This window comes from Somniosus microcephalus, chromosome 17, assembly GCF_052327205.1.
Source record: "Somniosus microcephalus isolate GS21.2 chromosome 17, FLI_Smic_1.0, whole genome shotgun sequence".
Lineage (NCBI taxonomy): Eukaryota > Metazoa > Chordata > Chondrichthyes > Squaliformes > Somniosidae > Somniosus > Somniosus microcephalus.
This window is the reverse complement of record NC_141003.1, coordinates 40949320-40976580: the sequence shown is the minus strand read 5'-3', so window position 1 is coordinate 40976580 and position 27261 is coordinate 40949320. Positions and strand designations below refer to the sequence as shown.

Sequence of the window (27261 nt, the reverse complement as noted above, 5' to 3'; positions counted from 1 at the left end):
CAGTATCTATATTTAAATAAACTTGAAATTACCTATAATTTAATGTAATTTTGATTATTAGAAATGATTTCTAAATAAATAAAATGTAATCAGACGCATGTGTAATTCCAAATAATAGTAATAATATGATTGAAATTCCCTGTAAAATTCGATATAACCTTAAAACACTTTATATTGGATGAAAAATATATTTTAAAAATCCATAAACAATAGTTTACTTCTGTCCCTTTAAATAGGGACCTGGAAACTGTCTTTTCCGCCTACTTTTCAAGGGCGGAATTTCCGTCCAAAAACTCATTAACATGAATGGACTTTCATTCACATCTTCAATGAATAAGTAATTTGACTCCCACTGCAGTAGCGGAAGTAAACTGCACAGGAGTGAAGGATGAACAGAAATATACCTGGGCATAGCGGGCGGAAACATTACCCACCAAATTTCCCAGCCGCCGCTTCCACTCTGGAGAATCCCTCATTACAGCCCCTTTGTTGGGGGGCGGAGTCATTTTGTGGCTACAATTTAAACATTAACTAAATCCATTGATAAGTGTGTGAAAGCAGGTTGGTCCCGGGTTGCTTTCAAATTATGACACACGCTTGTTAGTAACACGCGGTAATTTCACCCTCCACAAAGAGTTCCCCCCTCTATTTTCCCACATTATCCTAAACTAACCTCATCTCGTTTAACAGCAATTTCACTCATTCTCCCATTCATTGATCCTAGTTTCCCCTTCTCACAATTCATTACTCCAACTAGTTTAAATCTGTTACCTGCACAAAACCTTCAGTTTCGACAATTCATTTCAGCATGTCAGAACAACATGGAATAAACAGGGATAGTTGTTACACATTTTCCTTACTAATAAACAAGATAAAGTTCAGATGAAGTCACATAAAGTGATTGGGAACTGTTATATCAATTCCTGAATTGATCTGTAGCCTTGAACATAATCTTTGCTATCGCCTTTGCACCTCTCATTTTTTAACTGTTTGTAATATTTTTCATTTAAGTTTTAGACATTTTTATCACTGTAGCAGCTGTCAATAATTACTATGATTTGGGCTTGCTCATAATACTTATTCACATCGCAAAAGGCAGTTTTCATAGGAGCCCACACTATCATCTAAAACGACAATGAGGGAGCAATTCTTAGTATACAGGATATAGCGTGTCATGGGGTGAACAATTGCAGTAGGGAAATCGACAAATTCTAAATCTAACAGCCTTTTAAAAAAAAAAAATCAACCGACACAGCCAGCCGACCTACTCTGTGACAGGATGCTGCAGTGAGCTTCCTCCCACTCACTGGTGCCCAGCTGCCCCATAAATGGCATATGTGCCCACCTGAATTATTTACATACCCGACCCTTGGAAATGGGATGGGGTCAGATGCACAACTAATGGACAGTCAGAAGTCCCACCCCACCATACATAAGGAACAGAGGAAATTTAAGGCCACCCAGAAATTCAGCTACACAAGTGCTGTCTGATTTGGTGGCACTGTACCTCACCGTCACTGTGCCCAAAGGCCTGAGATTAAATGCCATTTTGATACACTATACAAGTTACTTCTGTCAGTTGAATGTGGAATCTTTATTAACCTTAATACTTCAGCCCTAAGCTCATTGTCTTTCTGGCTTGAATTAACCTTGAACTTGTGCTGTTTCAGATGGCCTCGCTAACTCTTTGTCTAATTGGCCGGATTACTAATGAGGAGAGCTGGCCTGAAACATTAAGGAAAAATGTTTCTCGAGTATTAATTGAGTTCTGCAGAGAGAAAAAAAAGAGTTTGAAATTCAAGAAGGAACAACCAAACTCAGATAATGATATTTCTTTGAAGCTTTCTGTGGTAGTGCTGTACCAGACTTGCACTTAGAGAAGACATTTCAGCTCATTCAACATTATCAGGTCAGATTTTGAATGGCTGATTGATTGCTGAAAGAAGCAGCCAGCTGACATCTTTCTGAAACACCACTGCTGCCACCCATCATGGAGCACGAACACCCCAACTGAAACTGTAGTGCTTGAGGTCAAGTGCAACAGCTGATGACCCTGTTGCCTGCAATCAAAGCTGTGGAACAAGAGTATTCACTGAAAAGGATAAAAATATCACTGGAAAGAAACAACTGCTTCTTTAAAAGTTGAGCATACAAGATGAAGAGTTAATAGTTTGCATTAAATGCCACTGATGGTGCAGATCTCCATGTAATGAGACATGCTAACAAATGTCTTGCTCTTTTGTACAGCGCCTCTGTTCTGCTACCTCAGTGATACTGAGTTATAAATGTTGTGACATTCCAATGCAATTTTTTCATGAATTAAAATAATGTTGAATGTCCATATTATTCCTGGCACAGGAACCTACTGTAAACTAGCCGCATCAATAAACTAAGATATGTAGAGCTGTTCAATAAAAATTCCTTGAACGTTAAACACACTTATTAAGGAAACTGTGCATGTAAATTAAATATTGAAATACTTGTATTTCATTAAAGAGAAGTCATAGTTCACAAAGACCAGTTGACGTGGGAAAGTCTTGCAAAGGGACTTTGAGGAGTGAGGTGTTAGATTAAACAGCAGGACCTCAAGAATAGTAATCTCAGGATTACTGTAAGAGATAGCTGTTAGATTCAAAGATGGGTTTTAATTCTTAGAACAGAGGCTGACAACAGGCAAGCAGAAAAAGATAGCATACATGCCAGAAAGGTCGAATATCAAGCATCAAAAGACAAATAGAAGTGATAAGGGAATTGTAAAATGCAAGGAAACAGGGAGGATAGCACCTGCTAGATAACAAGGAGCCACGAAGCCATAAAATGCCCTTGAAGAAACTTGACAAAACATTCCTCAGAAAGATAAGAGGGAGGCTTCATCAGCCATGCAGAAAGGGACGGTGAGGGATGCCTTCCCGCTTCACAATTGGACAATAGGATGGGGGATCAAATGATTGACACCAGGTGATTACCAGCCCACCGAAATAACTATAAATATAGACGACCGAGAGAGGAAATCAGGCAGTCAGGGGCGAAGGCTTCCCCGAGGTGGCTACGGCCTAACACCTTGGTCAAGTTTAGCCTCTGAGGTGGCTGATGGCCTAACACCTCCAGCAGCTTGAGAGATGACCCAACAGAAGTGACCGCTGCAACAGACTGCAGGAATCCACCCAATCCGAGACCACCGTACTGCCTCCCCGTCCGTCCGGTCGTGTCATTCCGATTCGGGAGTCGTAGATCGCTCCTACTGTCACGGGTTATATGTCTATTATACTCGGCTTAAACTATATGTAATATCTGATTATGCTTTAAAACTGTAGCTCTTTAATAAAAGCCTTGCAACTTCTAAAGCCCTGTTGGGTAATCTGTGTGTTGTGAACCTAATCTTACATTACTCCCAGTGCTACATGCTAGGTCAGTTACAGAGAAAGAAAACTAGACACATCAAGGGATGGTTTGAGAGTTGGTGTCAAAGGGAGATTTCCAGGGTATTGGGATGGTCTTTGGAGCAAGTGGCAGCTGTAAAGCTAAACAGATAAAAGACAGCCCGAAATGGAACACTGTCCTCGTAAAGAAGCTAAATTGAGCAGTGGAGAAGGATTTAAACTATTAATGCAGGGGGAGGTTCAAACGTTTAATTTAGACATCTCGGCAAGGGGGGAAAAGTTAGTAGCACAGAAGTAGTAGAAGTAGGAAAAGTAGCAGAATTTGAGCAAGATGTGATTTTAGCAGAGGAGACCAAGAGGTAGGGGAGCAATATGATAACAATTGCAGAAGGGAGGAGCGGTATGTTCATGAAGGTAAAATGTTAAGAGTTCTGGTGAATAGGTTATTTATATGATTGTACCCAACCTAATGAACAATGCAGTTGCAATTGGTGTTGGTACTGTAGTAATATTAATAAACAATCCTTGTATTTACATAGCTCCTGATTGCATTGAAAAAATTTAAAGCATAGTAATCTAGCGTGTATTTATTTATATTTTGATTCTGGTTGGATTTCTGTAACGAATATAACAACATTTATTAAAATATTAACATTTGATATAGGATTAAATATATCAACTGAGTTTTGTAATCCTGGGAAGAAGATCATAGAGGCAGAGGAAAGCTTTAATGGGCCAAGAAATAAGGTGGTAATAGCAGAGAAGTGATTACCCTGCCAGCAGCTGAAAATGAAGGGGACAAACCCTCTCCTATGTTCCAGCTGCTGGCAGAACAATTAGACCAATGGAACTAATTAAGAATTATAATTATCTGGGAGTGAGGTGCAAATCTATCTGAGTAATTCAAATATTGAATTTAACTCTCATAATTATAAGTTGAATTTATTCATTTTTATGATATTTGGAACTATATCTTTGCAAGTAATAGTGGACAAGGGTTAATTCTGTTAAATCTGTGAGTTGTTCAAGTAATTAATACTCAGACTTAATCAGTAACAATAAAACAGGTCTTTACTGGTTGGAGGTAGGGACTATACGTAGGTCTTTACTTCATGCCCACAGGCGGGAACTGAGGGGAGATCAGTACCCACAGTACTATTTATACCCCTATGGCCAGGAGTGGTACTGCGTATCACTACGCCCTACAAGTAGTGCAGTCCTGTCCATAGGTTCAAAGTAGCACACATATTACATACACAACATTCCTCCCTTCCTAGCTTTACAGTCATCTCCCCATTTAACATAACGTAATAACATATATACATATATAACTTCAGGTTTACATAACAGAATAACATAGATACATAGATAACTTCATGTCAACACAGATCACAGATTCAGTCTCTGCGGAAAACAGTTCACAGATTCAATCTCTGTGGTGTAGTCGGTTCACGTTGCTGGAGTGACTCATTCAATAGTCCTTCCATGGATTTAACAGTTTGAACTTCCGAACTGAATTGGCTCCGTTCGGAGGGACCACGTGTGTGATCTGGTAGAGGTAATAATGGTTCAGATGGGTCATCTTCTGTTTCGACTTTTCCTTTTCTGCTTCTTGGAGACTCTCTGGGCTCCACTGTCAGCTGCCAGCTGCATGCGCAGTTCCTCCTTCTCTTCCTCCTTTTTCCGTAGTAGAGCCACCTTCTCCCGATGTTCCGTAGACTTTCGGTGCTCCTCCATGATTTCTGTATGGTGGGAGTCGAAGTTACAAGTTGGGCAGGACAGGACATAGTAATATTCGGTGTCGTCCTGATCTAGGCCAGCGAGAGGGTCTTCTATTTCCTCCATACCCAGCTGGGCGTTAGCCAGCTTTTGTTCCAAGTCCAGACATCTTTCCTGAAGAGACTTCTTCATGCGTACCTCTTCATCCAGCTTTTTCTGGGCTTTCAGCAAGTCGTTTACTAATGACCTCATTTGAGATTTTACTACTTCAACTTCTTTTGGAGATTGATTGATCGGACTATTCAATCCCTCTACCGGAGCAGCTGTTTCAGCGGTCTGTTGTTCTACGTTGACGTGAGTCAGCGTACTTTTGGCATCCAAGGGCTGCTCTGTTGCAGTCATCTCAGTCTGTGTTGCCACCTCAGCTCTTCCAATAACCTTTGAGAGCTCCGAACCCCTTTCGTTTGAATATTGAAGTTCGTGTTCAAGTTTTTCCCATTTCAGAGTCCTGTCCTTCAGCATATGCAGGAGTTGGCTGACCGTTAACTCCTCTGACATCAGACGTTTTGTGTGCTCCTGCTCCATTTTCTCCATCAGCTGCTTCTGTTGTCTTTCCAGATTCTCCAACTCTATATCAAAGAACTCTTTCGTTGCATTCAACTCTTGCTCAAAACGGCGAAGCATTTGTTCTAATTGCTGTTGTAGTTTGAAATGGAGTTGAGTTCGAGCCCGGTGTCCCTCAGAAATGGGCACATCAGTAGACTTGCCAGACTCAGAATCCACAGTTAAACTATGTTGTTGTTGCTCAGTGGAATTCTGTGCTGAAACTTTGTCTTTTGCACCTGAGTTGGGCTTACCATCATCCGTTCCAGAGTCTGGGCCGACTATCTTCACCGAGTTCTCACTCGTTATTGTTTGTAGGAAATGCCAGTCCATATTCATTTTCCTAATCCACTCCCGTCCTAGTAGTGGAGGACCTCCTTCAGATATCACATATAAGTCCATTATTTGACTGTCTTCGCCCTTGTGGACCACTGCAACCTCTATTTTCCCGATGGGGTACACTCTTTGCCCCGTGTATGTTTTCAATATAATCCCCGTATCCTGTAGGGGAATATGTTGGAATAACTTTCCGTAATCTTTCTTATTTATGACCGTCAATGCCGATCCAGTGTCCAATTCCAGTTTTACTTGGACTCCTTCTATCTGAAGAGTGACCCAAATTGTCTGGAGGTCTGCACCCTTACCAGCGTTGAGTACTCTTAAGCTAGCCAGTTCATTACAGCTTAAGCTAGCCAGTTCATTACTGCTAGCGTCTGAATCGGACTCCTGTTCGGTCACCTTGTGTACCTTTGCGTATTTTCCTTGCGGTGACTTCTTGTTGCTGGTCTTCTTCCCTGACCTGCATACTCTAGCTATATGTCCAAGCCTACCACAAGTTCTACATTCTTGGTTTTTAAACCAACACTGGTTCTGATCATGCGTTGTCTTTCCACAACGATAACATTTGCCAGAACTCACACCCAATTTGTGTGCACTGAGCTCCGGTGACCGTAGCTGCATTACTGCCGTGCCTCTCGCTGCGGCTTCGTGTGCTGCTGCCATAGTGACCGCCTTCTCAAGCGTCAGCGCATTCTCCTCGAGCAGTCGCTTTTGTGTATCCTGTTTAAATAAACCACACACAAATTTGTCTCGAAGTGCCTCTGTCAGTCCCGTTCCAAACTGGCAATATTTCGCTAATTTATGCAATTCCAGCAAATATTCAGCATTGCTTTCATGCTGTAGCTGCCTTCTGTCGTAAAATTTAAATCGTTCCGCTAGCATCAGCGGCGTGGGGTTTAGATGATCTTTCAGGACAGTAACAATCTCATCGAACGTCTTATCCGCCGGTTCATCTGGTGATAACAGGTGTTTCAATTGCCCGTATGTCTTCGCACCCATTAAATTTAATAATGTTAGAGCTTTATCTTGGTCACGAATTTTATTGGCCTTACAATAATTTTTTACTCTTTCAACATATATGGCCCAATCTTCGAGGTCACTATCAAAGGTGCTAATATTCCCGTGTTTAGGCATTGTAGATTTGCAATTTCTCAGATTTTATTTTCTTTAGTTATCAAAGATGGCGGCTTCCCGCTCTTGCCGTCGTCCTCCGCCCACAAAATGGCGGTTTTCCCGCGCTTGGCGGTCTTCACCCGTCCCCCGACGCCGTCTCCCTTCAGCCCCCGAGTGCGGCCCTTATCTTCGCCGCGATCGCCCGAGTGCGGCCCTTATCAGCGGATGCGATCGCTGGATCGCGAAGCGGCTCTCGGCTCTTATCAGGAGATGCGATCGCTCTGTTGAAACGCCTCCCGCTCGAAGCGGCTCTCGCGCCCTATTCCTCCAGCTCCCCCAGCCCCGTTCGTGTGGCCAACGCGGTCGACTGCCTGTCGCGTCGCTGCCCGGCTCAGACAACGGCTTACCCACCACCAAGCTGGAGAAGAAGCTGACGGTCGCCGATGGAGGCTCCGAGGTCAGGATGTCTTCCAGTGGGGTGGAGAGGGTGGAAACCTCTCTGCAACGTCCTGGCTGTGGACGAAGCTGCCGTGGAGTGACTGCCGCAGGGTCCGAATCAGACTCGTCGCCAGTGTTAAATCTGTGAGTTGTTCAAGTAATTAATACTCAGACTTAATCAGTAACAATAAAACAGGTCTTTACTGGTTGGAGGTAGGGACTATACGTAGGTCTTTACTTCATGCCCACAGGCGGGAACTGAGGGGAGATCAGTACCCACAGTACTATTTATACCCCTATGGCCAGGAGTGGTACTGCGTATCACTACGCCCTACAAGTAGTGCAGTCCTGTCCATAGGTTCAAAGTAGCACACATATTACATACACAACAAATTCTGTTTTGATGTGGAATGATGTTAACAATATTGATACTGTCTTAACTCAATAAAAGGATATGAATAACTTTAATCTAAAGCTAAACAGATAAAAGATAGCCCGAAATGGAACACTGTCCTCGTAAAGAAGCTAAATTGAGTATTAGGATTGGCCACAGTTAATATATCCAAGATAACAGTAAAGTTCCAGTAGTGTAGAACTGTCACCTAAAACCTAAGGAATCACCCCAAGGTAGCCTTTTTTTGGATAATCTATACTATTACATTTCTGGACTAATTTACTTTAGTTTGTGGCCAGATTTTGTGTTGACTGTGACTGCCAGCACATTCCATATTATCAATCTATGCTGACATTTGCATTGAAGATTAATGATTGTGATTTCATTATTGCCAATTTATCATAGGGAATTCTACAACCAGTATCAGTACATTACAAAACAATAACCAACTGAACAAATTAAAATAATATGGAATCAATATAAAAATGTTTATGGACTGCATTTTGTTTTAAATTAATATTCATACTCACCGATACCTTTTCTATTTGCTACTATTCCAGTTAGGGATAGGAGTGAAGGTTATCAGAATAAATATGGATAAAGAAAATAACATACTCCATGGTACATAATGGCTTCTGTGATGTTGCGTGCAAAGAAATGTAATTTGTTCTAAGCAAACAGCTATGCATATGATATAATACATTTATATTCATCACTGAACCCTGTGACATTCCTTAATTATCAAGCTGTGCCCATGTTTGCCCCTTTTGATTTCACTAATGAAGGTACATTGGCCTGGAATTTGTAGTCCGGATGATGGCGAACTGGCAGCCTTCGCCGTCATTCTGCCTTTGAAACTGACCGCAACTTTGGGATTTGGCGCATGCAGTTGCAGTCTGTCATTCACAGCTCTGACACTCCCCTCACCCTCCCCCCCCCCCCCCCCGCCCCGCCCAGCAGAGCCGGCAATCAGTGTAATCAGCCAAATCAGGGAAACTGACGAAAACTCCGGCTCTTTTGCAGTAATTACACTGTTAAATTCCCCACTAAAAGTTTGACCCAAAGGGATTAGGTCTAATTGGGGTATTAACCATGTATTGACTGCTAAACAAAGGTTATGGGCCTGAAAAACTAATTTTAATTTTGTGCAGTGTCAAATTTATCCATTTTAATAAAAATTACAATTTTTAAGAAACAAAAAAAATGTTTTTTAAAGTTTGTTCATCTTTATTTCAAGTTTGCCTTTTCTCCATGTGAGAGCCCCAATCTTTGTTTTGCTCTCTCTAACATTTTTTTAAAGTTAGAATTTTAAGAGCTTACTCACTTCCTGGTTCGCTGTCTGTGAGAGTTCTGTGTTTTGATTGGCTGCTTAGACAGCTTGTTGACGTCACAGCAGCTTGCACTGGGGGATCCCCACTAACCTCCGTTGATTTGAATTGAAGGTCGGAAATCCCGAAGTCCTTGACACAGAGATTGCGAGATCTTTGTGCAAAGCTTACTTCGGGGCCAGCCGTGAATGCCTTAGCTTTGCCACTGACCGCAAATTCCAGGCCAATACGTTTCAAGTCTATGGGGGGGTAATCTTGCCTGAGGGTGATAGTGTAAACAGATGATATGGATTCAGCCGCCTGTTATATATGTCTGCCGATAGTGGGTGGCTGAATCGATATCGCCCATTTTACACTATCACCCAAAGTCAATATTGCCTCCAAACAATGTACTTTTACAATAGAATATTGTCAGAAATCGCTAATCTAAAATTCACCAGTGGGCCATGGATAGTTAACGAGTATAAATAAAAACAAAAAGAATCACTGCAGATGCTGGAAATCTGAAACAAAAACAGAAAATGCTGGAAACACTCAGCAAGTCAGGCACAACATTTGTGGAGAGAACAGAGAAATGAACCTTTCACTTGTAGTCCTTGGTCAGGTCTGCATCGAAAACGTTAGCTTCTCTTGTTCTCTCTGCAGATGCTGACTGACCTAGCTCCAGCATTTTCTGTTTATGTTTTGGACAGTTGAAGGGTGCGGCTACTCTCAGTGGGCACTGCATGAGGACTATTGGGAAGCTGTGCACACAAACACATCGAGTGAAGTCTAATACAGTATGCAGAGTTCCGGACATAAATCGCATTCTTTTTGCACTTTCCGTCCAAATTTAGTGCCAACCCAACTGGGGATCTGCCATGCCGTCATCCCCAGACGACCAGTCCCTCACGTTTTATCTTATCCATCTTTCCATTTTTTTCCTGCAGCTCCAGGCACTGTCCGAGTGCAGAGAGAGGTCTGGTTGCTTACACAAAGTGTCAAGAGCCCCAGCACGGGTCCATCCACCAACCATGGGGACCCTGATGTCATCTGCTCTTTCTCCGCCGCTCTCCCAACTCGCAGGCCTTTATTCCATGTCAGCAATACTAATCTGCCTTCCAAAAATAAGACACTGCGCCCACACACAAGGCAGAAAATGCCGAACGGCGGTATTTTTAGGGCCATCAATTGGAACCACGTGCCTATCTGGCGCCGTTTGTCCAGAGCACAAAGGCTGCCCCTCACCATGTCCTGCAAGGCAGCTATTCATGTGAGGTTAGCTGCACTGGTTCTCCTGGCTCTTCAGCCTGGAACTATATCCCTGTATCTGTATCCATTTACAGCCAGGACTAACAGCACCTCGGGAATAAACTGGGACACTTTGCTATCCAGGTCTGTGATTGGGATCTCAGGGTACACATCAGAGCTGATCTGGCACAGTCCTGACTATTTGCTGGGAATCAAAAGACTACGGAGACTTTACTGCAATGTTGGCATCGGGTTTCACCTTCAGATTCTGCCTGCGGGAGGATAAATGGTGTACATCCCGAAACTCAGTGCAGTGAGTTAACTCTGAAAAGTATTGAAGTTCATATCATTACGACGACAACAAGTGTAAACGAATGTCCTTAAGCAACTTTAATACTGAATTATAGCACTTCAGTAGATTAATATGTGTGTTGTATTGGCTTAACGTGTTATAGCTTAATGTCTTATGTCTTGTGTTTTGGGTTAATATATTGTGTGGTATATTAGGTTAATGTGTATTAGGACCTAATACAACACATAACATATTACAGTAACCTAAAATAACACAACAAAACATTAAACGCATTCATCTATAATACACGTTGACCTAATAATTGGGTAAATTTGTGGTATTAAGTTAATGTGTTGGGTGTTGTATTAGATTCATGTATTTAACCTGGAATGTGTTGTATTAGGTTAATGTGTGGTATTAGGTAGATGTGTTTAATGTGTTGTGGGCACTATTGTATTGGGGTTAATGTGTTGTATTAGGTCAGTTGTATTATGCTAATGTGTTGTAAAAGAAAGAAAGACTTGCATTTATATAGCGCCTTTCATGACCACCAGATGTCTCAAAGTGCTTTACAGTCAATGAAGTATTTTTGAAGTGGAGTCACTGTTGTAATGTGTGAACCGTGGCAATTTGCACACAGCAAGCTCCCACAAACAGCAATGTGATAATGACCAGATAATTTGTTTTTGTTATGCTGATTGAGGGATAACTATTGGCCAGGACACCGAGGATAACTCCCCTGCTCTTCTTTGAAATAGTGCCATGGGATCTTTTACATCCACCTGAGAGAGCAGACGGGGCCTCGGTTTAACATCTCACGTGAAAGACGGCACCTCCGACAGTGCAGCACTCCCTCAGCACTGCACTGGAATGTCAGCCTAGATTTATGTGCTCAAGTCTCTGGAGTGGGAGTTGAACCCACAACCTTTTGACTCAGAGGCGAGGGTGCTACCAACTGAGCTACAGCTGACACTGTATTAGATTAATGGTTGTGTGTTGTAATTATTTTGTGTTATATTACATTAATTTGTTATCTGTTGTATTAGGTTAATATGTTGTATTTGCTTTATTGTGCGTTCTATTGTATGAGGTTAATGTGTTGTAATAGTGTACTGGGTTATGTATTGTGTGTTGTAGTAAGACATATTTTGGCATCTAATAGTCATCTTACTGTCAATGTAAAATATCAGTATAAATAAATGATGAACCCCTGTACAGTGTCATTAGCTATTTAGGGTCATCACCCAGTATGTGGCAAGTAATAAATGTTTTAGGGCAGGGGTGTCCAAACTCCAGCTCATGGGTCACCTGTGGCCTCTGAGCCCTTATTTACACTTAGATTTTTGATTTGCTTGTTTGTACTGTTTGAATTTTTGGGCCTGAAGATTTGGAAAGGGCTCTTTTCAGCACTGTTACTGGTGAATAAATCCTAAATCAAACCACCAAGATCTGTTGGCATTCACCACTTGAGATGTATGCAAATTAATGGGAATATGGGTAAACACCTATACAGTCCATAAAGACAAAAACTAGGGCACTCTTGTTTCAGGAGATGGGGGCAAGAATCAGAACAACAATCTAAACTATTTGTCACTAGCAGATCAGATATGCCTTTTGTAAAACTTGATCAGTGTGTAGCATTCCTGTTGTGTATGTGTGTGTATTAAGTTATATAATACCTTTTCTGTTTCCTTAGGTCTGTTACAAATTTCAACTGTAGAAAGAGGTGTTGTTAGTCTATATGGAGTGACAAGTGGCCTGTTTCTTGCAATGAATAATAAGGGAACAGCATATATGGAACGGTAGGTAGTTACAGCATTGTAAATATTTAGCAAAATGCACATATGCTCCATTTAATTGCAATCAGTGGAAAAGAATGGAAACAGTTTAACAATTAAAAACATGATGAACTGTTCCTGATGCACCGTATGTATCCTAATGTCACACAAGCTTTCTAGATGCAGATTCATTTTTAACATATACTGGAATACAAATTTAAGACAAGTGAGGTCTTCATAACATCATATGTATGGCCAATAATGAAACCATAACCTATTCAGAAATGTTTGAATAATATCTGGAAACATTCTGCTGAATTCTGCCCAACATTTTCCTGAATCATTTTAAATTTGCTATGGCTGCTTACTCTACTACACGTATTTGCTAAACGTCTATTAAATGCTTTGCACTATAGGCAAGGCTGACCTTTAAAGTAAAGGGTTGAATAACACTTTCAAATGTATCATTCCTAGACAAATAAGAGTGATATTGCCTCTTTGGTAACTTCAATAAACTATGGGTATTTCCTTCATGAAATCAAATTATATATCAGCTTCTAGACATTCTGTAAAAGTGGTATGTAATCTATTAAAAATGTAATGATGCATCTGTAATATTGTTTGAAGTTGCTGCTCTGTTCTGAATTGAACTGTTACTTTTCAATTGCTTGACTTTGATAAAAACACAGTAGGTTCATTTCAAATTACCTTATAGATAAACTGCCCTTTGATTTCTTATTTCAAATAGATAACCATAATTAATAATGAATGTCTAACTAGTCTTTAAAAGTTATGTATTTTGTATCACTTTGAAAGAAAGAGCTAAGTTGAATCAGGTACAATTTTAATAAGATCTACCACAAAACAATGAAAAGTGAAACCTTTCAAACTTGTATAGTTGTTTAATGATATTAAATGTCTAGTTCTGTCTTCACATGCGTATAAGAATAAAATCAAAAATTACTAATGAAACAGCTACAAAGACTACTATTGTCTAAGCCAATGCAAACTACTTATGCACAAAAATAGATTTATTGTTTTTCATCGGTAATAAAGAACTATGGCCTTTCTACACTAGTTACAGTGTTGGTGTATTGTTCAGTAAATGATTAAATGAGAGTCATTCAAAGAATTTTCTATTACTGATATCTTACAAGTAGCCTATGAGACCATTGGTATGTAATCAATTAAGATACAGACATGCAATTGTTTTATTTCCCCTGTGTAGGCTAATTTCCAGGATGAATGCAAATTCAGGGAAACCCTGTTACCTAACAACTATAATGCCTACGAATCGAAAATTTACAAAGGGACATATACCTGTATAGCATTAAACAAACACGGAAAAGTAAAAAAAGGAAACCGCATCTCTCCCACCATGTTAATGATGCACTTTTTACCAAGATTATGAAGAGCACAAAAAATTGATATTATTTACTGTGGTTAATTTGCACATTTGGAACTACAGTAGTTAACTCTAATATTTTATACAGCAATATTTGTAGATGTATAGATATGTGTGCAATAGGCACACATGTATTATGTATATGTATATGTGGTTAGAACTCCTTATACAAACTCCAAAACCAAATGCAAAATACTGCTTTTAGTTTTTCTGGTGTTAATATTAATCCAGTTATATGTCAAATTCTTATGATTTCAGATTTACTTAGTATTTACTTCTTAAATGTCATGTTTGCCAAATAATCACTTCCAGTTACTCTCCTATAGAGACTTTGATAAATAGTGCAAGACTTTGTGAATCCAAGAGTTGTTTCTGAATGTTAAAATGTCATAGGTTACCATGTGATACCCCTTGTTTATCTAACCATCAAAGAGTGCAATCATGTCACGGTATATACTCCTTTAAAATACTTAAGGACCCTCTTTTTCCAGTTGTCATTACTAAATGGCTGCTGCTAGAAGCTCTAAGAATTCTGCATTAATGAAATGTCCCATCGTCTAATTCAATGTTAGTACAAGGTCACTGTTAAAAGTTCTGACACAAAAGGAACAGCTCTGTTGGAGAATCTGGACAATGATTATTCCTGGAATCAAACAGTGCTTTGTGCAGCATTTGACATTAAATATAGATTAATGGATGCTTTGGGCTGAGTTACATATGGGATAATGGATACTTAGGGCCGTGCTACAAGACTGCAGCAAATTTTAGCATACAGATGACATCATTAACAATAAAAGCAGTTTGTTTAATTAAGGAATGTCATCAGAACCTTGAGATGTGCTGCAGCCTACAAACAGCTTGTTTTTTTATTATTCAATATGATGTAGGAGTCTACGTACTCCTAACAAAATATACTGAACTCGGAGAGGTTCAACGGAAAAGGTTTAATTGTTGAGACCACATGTTGAACACAAAAATGGCGTCAGAGACTACACCAAGTCCGACTGCCTTTTCTCAGTCCACAGCTTCGACTGCTCCTCCCCCGCTCTGGGCTTAACTATGTTGCAGATCGAGTTTCTTAAAGGTGTGATCCTTCTTAAAGGCATGACGCCTGATTTATAGTCTACGGACCGAAAAGCGGATTGTATCCTTCCTGTGATCGGTACGCCACACAGATATATTTAAAAATGGTTCAGGTCACTATGGTCGAGAAACTGGTAAAGTTAGAAGGAATTAAGTGCAGGGTGCAAGAGCTGGCAACAGCATGTGTCCTAAAGGGTAAGTAGACTGGCTGTATTGTTTTGTTATACTGTATTATGACACCTCATCATTCATGCTAAATGCTTCAAGCAAGATTCTAAGGCCAATATATTGAATGGGATTTTCATAATACCGATTACGGAATGGGACTTCTATAATAAAGATTATAGAATGGGACTTTAATAGCACAAATCATAAAATGAGGATTTTATACTACAAATTATAGAATGGGACTTTAATAGCACAAATCATAAAATGAGGATTTTATACTACAGATTATAGAATGGGCCTTTTATAATATGGATTATAGAATGGGCCTTTTATAATATGGATTATAGAATGGGCCTTTTATAATATGGATTATAGAATGGGCCTTTTATAATATGGATTATAGAATGGGCCTTTTATAATAAGGATTATAGAATGGGCCTTTTATAATATGGATTATAGAATGGGCCTTTTATAATAAGGATTATAGAATGGGCCTTTTATAATATGGATTATAGAATGGGCCTTTTATAATATGGATTATAGAATGGGCCTTTTATAATATGGATTATAGAATGGGCCTTTTATAATAAGGATTATAGAATGGGCCTTTTATAATATGGATTATAGAATGGGCCTTTTATAATATGGATTATAGAATGGGCCTTTTATAATAAGGATTATAGAATGGGCCTTTTACAATATGGATTATAGAATGGGCCTTTTATAATATGGATTATAGAATGGGCCTTTTACAATATGGATTATAGAATGGGCCTTTTATAATATGGATTATAGAATGGGCCTTTTACAATATGGATTATAGAATGGGCCTTTTATAATATGGATTATAGAATGGGCCTTTTATAATATGGATTATAGAATGGGCCTTTTATAATATGGATTATAGAATGGGCCTTTTATAATATGGATTATAGAATGGGCCTTTTATAATATGGATTATAGAATGGGCCTTTTATAATATGGATTATAGAATGGGCCTTTTATAATATGGATTATAGAATGGGCCTTTTATAATATGGATTATAGAATGGGCCTTTTATAATATGGATTATAGAATGGGCCTTTTATAATATGGATTATAGAATGGGCCTTTTATAATATGGATTATAGAATGGGCCTTTTATAATATGGATTATAGAATGGGCCTTTTATAATATGGATTATAGAATGGGCCTTTTATAGCACAGATTATAGAATGGGCCTTTTATAGCACAGATTATAGAATGGGCCTTTTATAATATGGATTATAGAATGGGCCTTTTATACTACAGATTATAGAATGGGCCTTTTATAATATGGATTATAGAATGGGCCTTTTATAATATGGATTATAGAATGGGCCTTTTATAATATGGATTATAGAATGGGCCTTTTATAATATAGATTATAGAATGGGCCTTTTATAATATGGATTATAGAATGGGCCTTTTATAGCACAGATTATAGAATGGGCCTTTTATAATATGGATTATAGAATGGGCCTTTTATACTACAGATTATAGAATGGGCCTTTTATAATATGGATTATAGAATGGGCCTTTTATAATATGGATTATAGAATGGGCCTTTTATAATATGGATTATAGAATGGGCCTTTTATAATATGGATTATAGAATGGGCCTTTTATAATATGGATTATAGAATGGGCCTTTTATAATATGGATTATAGAATGGGCCTTTTATAATATGGATTATAGAATGGGCCTTTTATAATATGGATTATAGAATGGGCCTTTTATAATATGGATTATAGAATGGGCCTTTTATAGCACAGATTATAGAATGGGGCTTTTATAATATGGATTATAGAATGGGCCTTTTATACTACAGATTATAGAATGGGCCTTTTATAATATGGATTATAGAATGGGCCTTTTATAATATGGATTATAGAATGGGCCTTTTATAGCACAGATTATAGAATGGGCCTTTTATAGCACAGATGATAGAATGGGCCTTTTATAATATGGATTATAGAATGGGCCTTTTATACTACAGATTATAGAATGGGCCTTTTATAGCACAGATTATAGAATGGGCCTTTTATAATATGGATTATAGAATGGGCCTTTTATACTACAGATTATTGAATGGGCCTTTTATAGCACAGATTATAGAATGGGCCTTTTATAATATGGATTATAGAATGGGCCTTTTATAATACAGATTATAGAATGGGCCTTTTATAATATGGATTATAGAATGGGCCTTTTATACTACAGATTATAGAATGGGCCTTTTATACTACAGATTATAGAATGGGCCTTTTATACTACAGATTATAGAATGGGCCTTTTATAGCACAGATTATAGAATGGGCCTTTTATAATATGGATTATAGAATGGGCCTTTTATAATACAGATTATAGAATGGGCCTTTTATAATATGGATTATAGAATGGGCCTTTTATACTACAGATTATAGAATGGGCCTTTTATAGCACAGATTATAGAATGGGCCTTTTATAATATGGATTATAGAATGGGCCTTTTATAATACAGATTATAGAATGGGCCTTTTATAATATGGATTATAGAATGGGCCTTTTATAATACAGATTATAGAATGGGCCTTTTATAGTATGGATTATAGAATGGGCCTTTTATAATATGGATTATAGAATGGGCCTTTTATAATATAGATTATAGAATGGGCCTTTTATACTACAGATTATAGAATGGGCCTTTTATACTACAGATTATAGAATGGGCCTTTTATAATATGGATTATAGAATGGGCCTTTTATACTACAGATTATAGAATGGGCCTTTTATACTACAGATTATAGAATGGGCCTTTTATAATATAGATTATAGAATGGGCCTTTTATACTACAGATTATAGAATGGGCCTTTTATAATATGGATTATAGAATGGGCCTTTTATAATATGGATTATAGAATGGGCCTTTTATAATATAGATTATAGAATGGGCCTTTTATACTACAGATTATAGAATGGGCCTTTTATAGTATGGATTATAGAATGGGCCTTTTATAATATGGATTATAGAATGGGCCTTTTATAATATGGATTATAGAATGGGCCTTTTATAATACAGATTATAGAATGGGCCTTTTATAATATGGATTATAGAATGGGCCTTTTATACTACAGATTATAGAATGGGCCTTTTATAATATGGATTATAGAATGGGCCTTTTATAATACGGATTATAGAATGGGCCTTTTATAATATGGATTATAGAATGGGCCTTTTATAATATGGATTATAGAATGGGCCTTTTATACTACAGATTATAGAATGGGCCTTTTATAATATGGATTATAGAATGGGCCTTTTATAATACGGATTATAGAATGGGCCTTTTATAATATGGATTATAGAATGGGCCTTTTATAATATGGATTATAGAATGGGCCTTTTATAATATGGATTATAGAATGGGCCTTTTATAATATGGATTATAGAATGGGCCTTTTATAATATGGATTATAGAATGGGCCTTTTATAATATGGATTATAGAATGGGCCTTTTATCATATGGATTATAGAATGGGCCTTTTATAATATGGATTATAGAGTGGGCCTTTTATAATATGGATTATAGAATGGGCCTTTTATAGCACAGATTATAGAATGGGCCTTTTATAGCACAGATTATAGAATGGGCCTTTTATAATATGGATTATAGAATGGGCCTTTTATACTACAGATTATAGAATGGGCCTTTTATAGCACAGATTATAGAATGGGCCTTTTATAATATGGATTATAGAATGGGCCTTTTATAATACAGATTATAGAATGGGCCTTTTATAATATGGATTATAGAATGGGCCTTTTATACTACAGATTATAGAATGGGCCTTTTATAGCACAGATTATAGAATGGGCCTTTTATAATATGGATTATAGAATGGGCCTTTTATAATATGGATTATAGAATGGGCCTTTTATAATACAGATTATAGAATGGGCCTTTTATAATATGGATTATAGAATGGGCCTTTTATACTACAGATTATAGAATGGGCCTTTTATACTACAGATTATAGAATGGGCCTTTTATACTACAGATTATAGAATGGGCCTTTTATAGCACAGATTATAGAATGGGCCTTTTATAATATGGATTATAGAATGGGCCTTTTATAATACAGATTATAGAATGGGCCTTTTATAATATGGATTATAGAATGGGCCTTTTATACTACAGATTATAGATTGGGCCTTTTATAGCACAGATTATAGAATGGGCCTTTTATAATATGGATTATAGAATGGGCCTTTTATAATACAGATTATAGAATGGGCCTTTTATAATATGGATTATAGAATGGGCCTTTTATACTACAGATTATAGAATGGGCCTTTTATAATATGGATTATAGAATGGGCCTTTTATAATATGGATTATAGAATGGGCCTTTTATAATATAGATTATAGAATGGGCCTTTTATACTACAGATTATAGAATGGGCCTTTTATACTACAGATTATAGAATGGGCCTTTTATAATATGGATTATAGAATGGGCCTTTTATACTACAGATTATAGAATGGGCCTTTTATAATATAGATTATAGAATGGGCCTTTTATGCTACAGATTATAGAATGGGCCTTTTATAGTATGGATTATAGAATGGGCCTTTTATAATATGTATTATAGAATGGGCCTTTTATAATATGGATTATAGAATGGGCCTTTTATAATACAGATTATAGAATGGGCCTTTTATAATATGGATTATAGAATGGGCCTTTTATACTACAGATTATAGAATGGGCCTTTTATAATATGGATTATAGAATGGGCCTTTTATAATATAGATTATAGAATCGGCCTTTTATACTACAGATTATAGAATGGGCCTTTTATAGTATGGATTATAGAATGGGCCTTTTATAATATGGATTATAGAATGGGCCTTTTATAATATGGATTATAGAATGGGCCTTTTATAATACAGATTATAGAATGGGCCTTTTATAATATGGATTATAGAATGGGCCTTTTATACTACAGATTATAGAATGGGCCTTTTATAATATGGATTATAGAATGGGCCTTTTATAATACGGATTATAGAATGGGCCTTTTATAATATGGATTATAGAATGGGCCTTTTATAATATGGATTATAGAATGGGCCTTTTATACTACAGATTATAGAATGGGCCTTTTATAATATGGATTATAGAATGGGCCTTTTATAATACGGATTATAGAATGGGCCTTTTATAATATGGATTATAGAATGGGCCTTTTATAATATGGATTATAGAATGGGCCTTTTATAATATGGATTATAGAATGGGCCTTTTATAATATGGATTATAGAGTGGGCCTTTTATAATATGGATTATAGAATGGGCCTTTTATAGCACAGATTATAGAATGGGCCTTTTATAGCACAGATTATAGAATGGGCCTTTTATAATATGGATTATAGAATGGGCCTTTTATACTACAGATTATAGAATGGGCCTTTTATAGCACAGATTATAGAATGGGCCTTTTATAATATGGATTATAGAATGGGCCTTTTATAATACAGATTATAGAATGGGCCTTTTATAATATGGATTATAGAATGGGCCTTTTATACTACAGATTATAGAATGGGCCTTTTATAGCACAGATTATAGAATGGGCCTTTTATAATATGGATTATAGAATGGGCCTTTTATAATATGGATTATAGAATGGGCCTTTTATAATACAGATTATAGAATGGGCCTTTTATAATATGGATTATAGAATGGGCCTTTTATACTACAGATTATAGAATGGGCCTTTTATACTACAGATTATAGAATGGGCCTTTTATACTACAGATTATAGAATGGGCCTTTTATAGCACAGATTATAGAATGGGCCTTTTATAATATGGATTATAGAATGGGCCTTTTATAATACAGATTATAGAATGGGCCTTTTATAATATGGATTATAGAATGGGCCTTTTATACTACAGATGATAGATTGGGCCTTTTATAGCACAGATTATAGAATGGGCCTTTTATAATATGGATTATAGAATGGGCCTTTTATAATACAGATTATAGAATGGGCCTTTTATAATATGGATTATAGAATGGGCCTTTTATAATACAGATTATAGAATGGGCCTTTTATAGTATGGATTATAGAATGGGCCTTTTATAATATGGATTATAGAATGGGCCTTTTATAATATAGATTAAAGAATGGGCCTTTTATACTACAGATTATAGAATGGGCCTTTTATAATATGGATTATAGAATGGGCCTTTTATAATATGGATTTTAGAATGGGCCTTTTATAATATAGATTATAGAATGGGCCTTTTATACTACAGATTATAGAATGGGCCTTTTATACTACAGATTATAGAATGGGCCTTTTATAATATGGATTATAGAATGGGCCTTTTATACTACAGATTATAGAATGGGCCTTTTACAATATAGATTATAGAATGGGCCTTTTATGCTACAGATTATAGAATGGGCCTTTTATAGTATGGATTATAGAATGGGCCTTTTATAATATGGATTATAGAATGGGCCTTTTATAATATGGATTATAGAATGGGCCTTTTATAATACAGATTATAGAATGGGCCTTTTATAATATGGATTATAGAATGGGCCTTTTATACTACAGATTATAGAATGGGCCTTTTATAATATGGATTATAGAATGGGCCTTTTATAATATGGATTATAGATTGGATTTCTGTAATGTTGGTGCTCTTTTAAAAATGTCTGTCCTCTTGCTACTGTTTGAAGAATGGGGCATCTTTGGCAGGAGGGAGGGTGAAACAGCTGGCAAATGAACATGGCTACAAGTATGACTGAAGCCCTCCAGTTCACTTATGTCCAGGCAGTGAGCAGTTTCACCATTATTTCTATTTCCTAGTAATTGGCAAAGTTGTTGAATAAAGAAAAGTAGTTTAAAGTCTTTTTCAAAGCAACTGCAGATATGCAAACTGCATTGACTTCTGTGCCCGCAGCTTCAATTTTATTTTTTGGCTTCAGCACATTCACTGGGGAAGCTCTGAACAGGCAAGCACTGGTGAAAAATGCTTTGCAATCTGTACAGGGAGAAGCGTGAGGGCTTTGGCCACTTTGGCTGGGATCAATCGTGGTCTTTTGCTCTTTCTGCTGCCTTTGCTATTGCTTTTGGCACTGTTTCTGTTCTTAGTTACCCTGAAACCAAACATGGGGTTGGGGTTAGGGTTAGGAGTTTTCACCTTTGGTTCCCAGTAACCCACTCTGAAGGCACATTAACAGTGGAAAGTCGGAACTGAATTAATGAATGAATTGAGCTCCTAATTACAGGAAACTCTCGTTTAAACGGCACCGGAATACTCTGTTAACCGGCAAAATTCATACTCCGAAAACACCTCAATAACCGGAAATGTTGCCGAGTCCGAGTCCGAGTCTCCCGCGGTGGCCGAGTTAGTCAGTGGGGGTAGTTCTCCAAACTGCCACTACTCGGCTTCTTGGCACTGTCAGAAGTCCGAACGCCTCAATAACAGGAGTCTGACTCTTTGTTTGTTAAAAATAGCCTCGGTAGATAACCCTCTCCGTCATCCGGAATTTTTAATCAACCGGCACCATCCCAGTCCCGTCGGTGCCGGATACCAGAGAGTTTCCTGTATTATAAAGGGGTTGTTACAGTCTTGAACTCACAGAATGTCCTAATCCAGTGCATCTCACCATTTACTCCCAAGTTATACTGTGCATTTGACTTTGGTGCAAGGTGGTATTTTCTACCTGGAAAGATGTCCCTGTACCACTAACTCTGTGACTTTTCTAAAATAACATAGATAGCACATCGTGGACTAGGCTTTCTGCCTCCCCCAGCAATTATTTTGGTGGATCTGTGGCAGGTGAAGGCTGAAAGCAACTCAAGGTTGCACATTGCCCAGTCCCCACTGCATCTGTCCATATGACATGCAAATGAGGGAAACACAGTGCCCGCTGTGTTTTCTGCCATTCGCATTGCAGCAACACTGGATGACGCAGACCAGTTTAGTCCCAGGTGCCTGGTGTTCAGTGGTTGGCGGAGCGGGCACCAAAAACAAAACTGGAAGCGGGACCTGTGCAAGAGCTGTGCATGTCTAATCAGGTCTCGATTAGATACCTTTTCGGGTGGTATCATTCATTCCCATAAATGGTTTGAGCATCTTACTTTTTGGGGAGTGAATCACACTGTCCTATATCTACTTGTGCAATAGCATAGCCTGGACCTGTAACAATAATACCCACTAGTGACCTGGACTACATATCTGAGTCATTTGCTACTTCTTTAATCCCTCCAAAGGTGGACTGAGCAAACACTTAGTGAGGTGAGGCTTGATACAAATCGTAAAACTTCTTTATATCACATTGAGTGAACATATAGAGCAACAGTTATGATCAGATTCACTCAGTTCAATCAGTGAAACTTATCTTTGCGTAATGATACAAAATAAGAGCATGCCATGCTTCCCCTCATTAGTGGGTCCTCTTACTTGACTTAGACAAGATGGCCTAGAAATTGAGTATAGCCCCGCTTGAGGCGCTAGAACTGGCGGTGCGCAAAGTTTATAGCCAGACGAAACTTATCGCTGCCTGGCGAGATATTGGGTTGCATCGCCCCCAAAGGGGATTGAGGCGCGAATTCAGCCATTGCACGGTGCTCCTAAGGCGCAAAAGTTCAGGCGCTACTCAATATCGACACGGACGGGCGCAGCGCAAATGATCTCAATTACGGGAAACCACGAGACTTCCAGGCGCCGGCCGGCTCTTAAAGGGGTGGGTCAGTCAGCCTGAGCTGCCACACCCAACGCCCTGTAGGCCTCAGAATCGGCGCTCGCCCTTCTCTGGCGTTAGAAACTTGGTGAGCATGGAGAAGGTTAGACAGAGAGCAGAGCGCTTCAGCACTGAGGCTCTGGACCAGTTGGTGGCTGCAGTTGAGCGCCGTCGAGATGTCCTGTATCCGGACAATGGCAAGAGGCTGAATCAGAAGGCTTACCGACGATCTTGGAGGGAGGTTGCTGTGAGGGTCAACTCCAGCAGCATGGCGACCAGGACCCCTGTTCAGTGCAGGAAGAAATTCAACAACCTCACACGGATCGTTAGGGTGAGTGATGGTTTAGCAAACTTCTGATTCCCTCCATCTGCAGCTGACTTCAGGCACCCTGTTGCCATGATGCCCCAATGGCCATCTGTCAGCAAGCACCCATGGCCCTTTCTGGGCACACACATAGACAGATGTCTCAAGGCCTCATGTAAGGGCTCTTTCACCATGGGGGGCATGCGATGATGTCTCAAGGCCTCATGTAAGGGCTCTTTCACCATGGGGGGCATGCGATGATGTCTCAAGGCCTCATGTAAGGGCTCTTTCACCATGGGGGGCATGCGATGATGTCTCAAGGCCTCATGTAAGGGCTCGTTCACCATGGGGGGCATGCGATGATCTCTCAAGGCCTCATGTAACACAACTTCCCCTTCCTTCCTCTCCAGGCCAAGCTGGCGGCCAGGCGAAGGGACCACTTTCAAACCGGTGGCGGGCCTCCACAAGTGGTCCCTCTCATGGATCTGGAGGAGAAAGTGCACCAGATTCTTGGAGGACGTCTGTCTGGTCCTGTGACCACTGCATCTGCCGACCCCATTTCCGACAGCGAGGGTAAGACTCTCACCTTTTTCACCTGTTGCCTTCCACTTGGTCCCCCCGCCAGCATGCTTCCTCAGTGTGCAGCCATGTCAGAGCCTTGCCGCAATCTGGCATGCCTTTCTGCAAACCTGTCCTTTTGCTAAAGCCACTCTTCCACTTCCCTGCTTTCAGATGAATCAGCACCAACTCGGGCTCAACGCACTGAAGCTGCCAGTGCCGGTGCCACCGGAGGCGAGGAGCAGGAGGAATCCGGACCAGCCGTTGCAGAATCCGGGGAGCGGACACATCTACAGACTGGGGATAGTAGTCCCCTGGAGGGGAGGGGGGGGCTCTGAGGATGAACCAGTTGCCGGAACAAGTGGCATGCAGCAACGCAAGGGGGATAGGCAAGTTCGGCCACCGTCTCCCCGGAGGGCAAGGCAGGTAGTTATGACTGCTGCTCAGAGTGCAGAGGAGGCACGTCGCCTGGGTGAAATGAGCAAACAGGCCCGGCTCAGACACACGGAGCTGATGGCTGCAGTGGAGAAGATGCCTCAGTCAATAGATACATTGGCTAAGAGTATGTTGGACTTCGGGGCAACAATGGAGAGGACTCTCCAGGGCTTTGGGGCAACAATGGACAGGACTCTCCAGGGCTTCGGGGCAACAATGGACAGGTCTATCCAGGGCTTCGGGGCAACAATGGACAGGCCTATCCAGGGCTTCGGGCCAACAATGGAGAGGACTGTCCAGGGCTTTGAGGCCGCTATGGAAAGGACTGTTCAGGGCTTCGGACAATCCCTGGAAAGGTCTGTCCAGGGCTTGTCCGAGGCAGTGGAGCGGTCTGCACCTGCCTTGTCCGAAGCAATGGAAAGAGCTGTCCAGGGCTTCTCCGAAGCACTGGCACCTGGCACACAGGTCCTCACTGTTGCCACACAGTCACTTGCTGGCCTCGTCCACACCCAGATTGAGGCAACGCGATCTCTCACTGCAGCCACCCTCTCTGCATCAGTTAGGATCACCCCAGGCCCTTCCAGTCCCATACAAGGCCAGGAATCAGTGGAGCATGCGATTGTGGCGGATGAGCCGAGCCGGTCCCCTCAGATAGCCAGTGTGTCGTCCGACCATGGTGCAGGTGTCCTCTCTCGGCAGGAGACCATTGCACATGCCAGCGCTGGGACGTCTGCAGTGCAGCTGCCACCACCTGCAGGGCACACTGCTTCCAGCCATGTTCACATCAAGCATCCTGCGTCCGCACCCTCCAAGCCCAGAGGTCGGCCAGGCCGTCCCTCAGGGGCTTCTGCGCTTCCACACAGTCAGCAGGCGTCCCCCAGCCTTGAGCCCGCCACTGGGGTCCAATTACGTAGGAGCAGCAGGGAGGGAAGGGGCCGGCCGCGAAAGAGAAGTCGTTCTCCCTCAAGGGGCCAGTTGTAGAGGGAGGTGCTGAGACGTTTCTTTGTCCAAATTCAAGGACACCCTCACCTGTTGTAATATTTGCAGAAGTTTTGTTGAGTTTTGCGGCTTTGCCGAAGAGTTCACAGTTATTTTGTTAGTTATGGTTTCTGTTGACATGACGTTGTTTTGCTGTAATGAAAGACTTTTGTGACAATAAACAGAAGTTTTAATGTGGCATGGTGCACGTGACTACTTTCAGTGATGCTGGCATTCAGAGGCCGTCAAACATCCAAAGTGCACAGGAGTTAAGACCCTCATCATTCCGCCAGAGGGGTCTCGAAACGAGTCCTGATGAGCCTCTGACATATGGCCCTTCCACTTTCAGGAGCCCTTCCATCTTCCTCCTCCTCCTCCTCCTCCTCTGCCTGCTCTTCCTCCTCCTCCTCCTCCGCCTGCTCTTCGTCTTCCTCCTCCTCCTCCTCCTCCGCCTGCTCTTCCTCCTCCTCCTCCTCCTCATCCTCCTCCTCCGCCTGCTCTTCGTCCTCTTCCCCCTCCTCCGCCTGCTCTTCCTCCTCCGCCTGCTCTTCCTCCTCCTCCTCCTCCTCCACCTGCTCTTCCTCCTCCTCCTCCTCCTCATCCTCCTCCTCCGCCTGCTCTTCCTGCTCCTCCTCCTCCTCATCCTCCTCCTCCTCCGCCTGCTCTGCTGGTCGTTGAGGGACAGCTGGAATTGGCTGGGTGCGTCGAATCGCCAAGTTGTGGAGCATGCAGCAGACGACAACGATGTGTCCCACTTGCTCCGGCGAGTACTGCAGGGATCCCCCTGAATGTTCCAGACATTGGAAACGCTTTTTGAGAACACCAATAGTGTGCTGTTCACTGTGCCTGGTCGCCTGATGGCTGCTGTTGATCAGCTCTTCTGCTGGGGTGTCGGCCACACGGAGTGTTGTCATCAGCCATGGGCAGAGAGGATAGCCCTT

The 27261-nt window shown here is 40.3% G+C and overlaps 1 protein-coding gene and 1 pseudogene across 4 annotated transcripts in view; both read left to right on the top strand.

The window, feature by feature from the left end:
* ferry3 (FERRY endosomal RAB5 effector complex subunit 3) overlaps nucleotides 1-3344 on the top strand; it is a 117620-nt gene extending 114276 nt beyond the window's left edge. For 3 of the 4 annotated variants that reach the window (XM_086010243.1, XM_086010239.1, XM_086010245.1), the window contains one exon: nucleotides 1671-3344. In XM_086010243.1, coding sequence (XP_085866369.1) covers nucleotides 1671-1877 — 207 coding nt within the window. In that variant the 3' untranslated portion in view covers nucleotides 1878-3344. The remainder of the gene's footprint in view (nucleotides 1-1670) is intronic. The other variant, XM_086010241.1, reaches the window with a different exon arrangement.
* A 6750-nt stretch (nucleotides 3345-10094) lies between these two features.
* LOC147105682 (fibroblast growth factor 4B-like) lies at nucleotides 10095-14025 on the top strand (annotated as a pseudogene).
* The last annotated feature ends 13236 nt before the right edge of the window (nucleotides 14026-27261 follow it).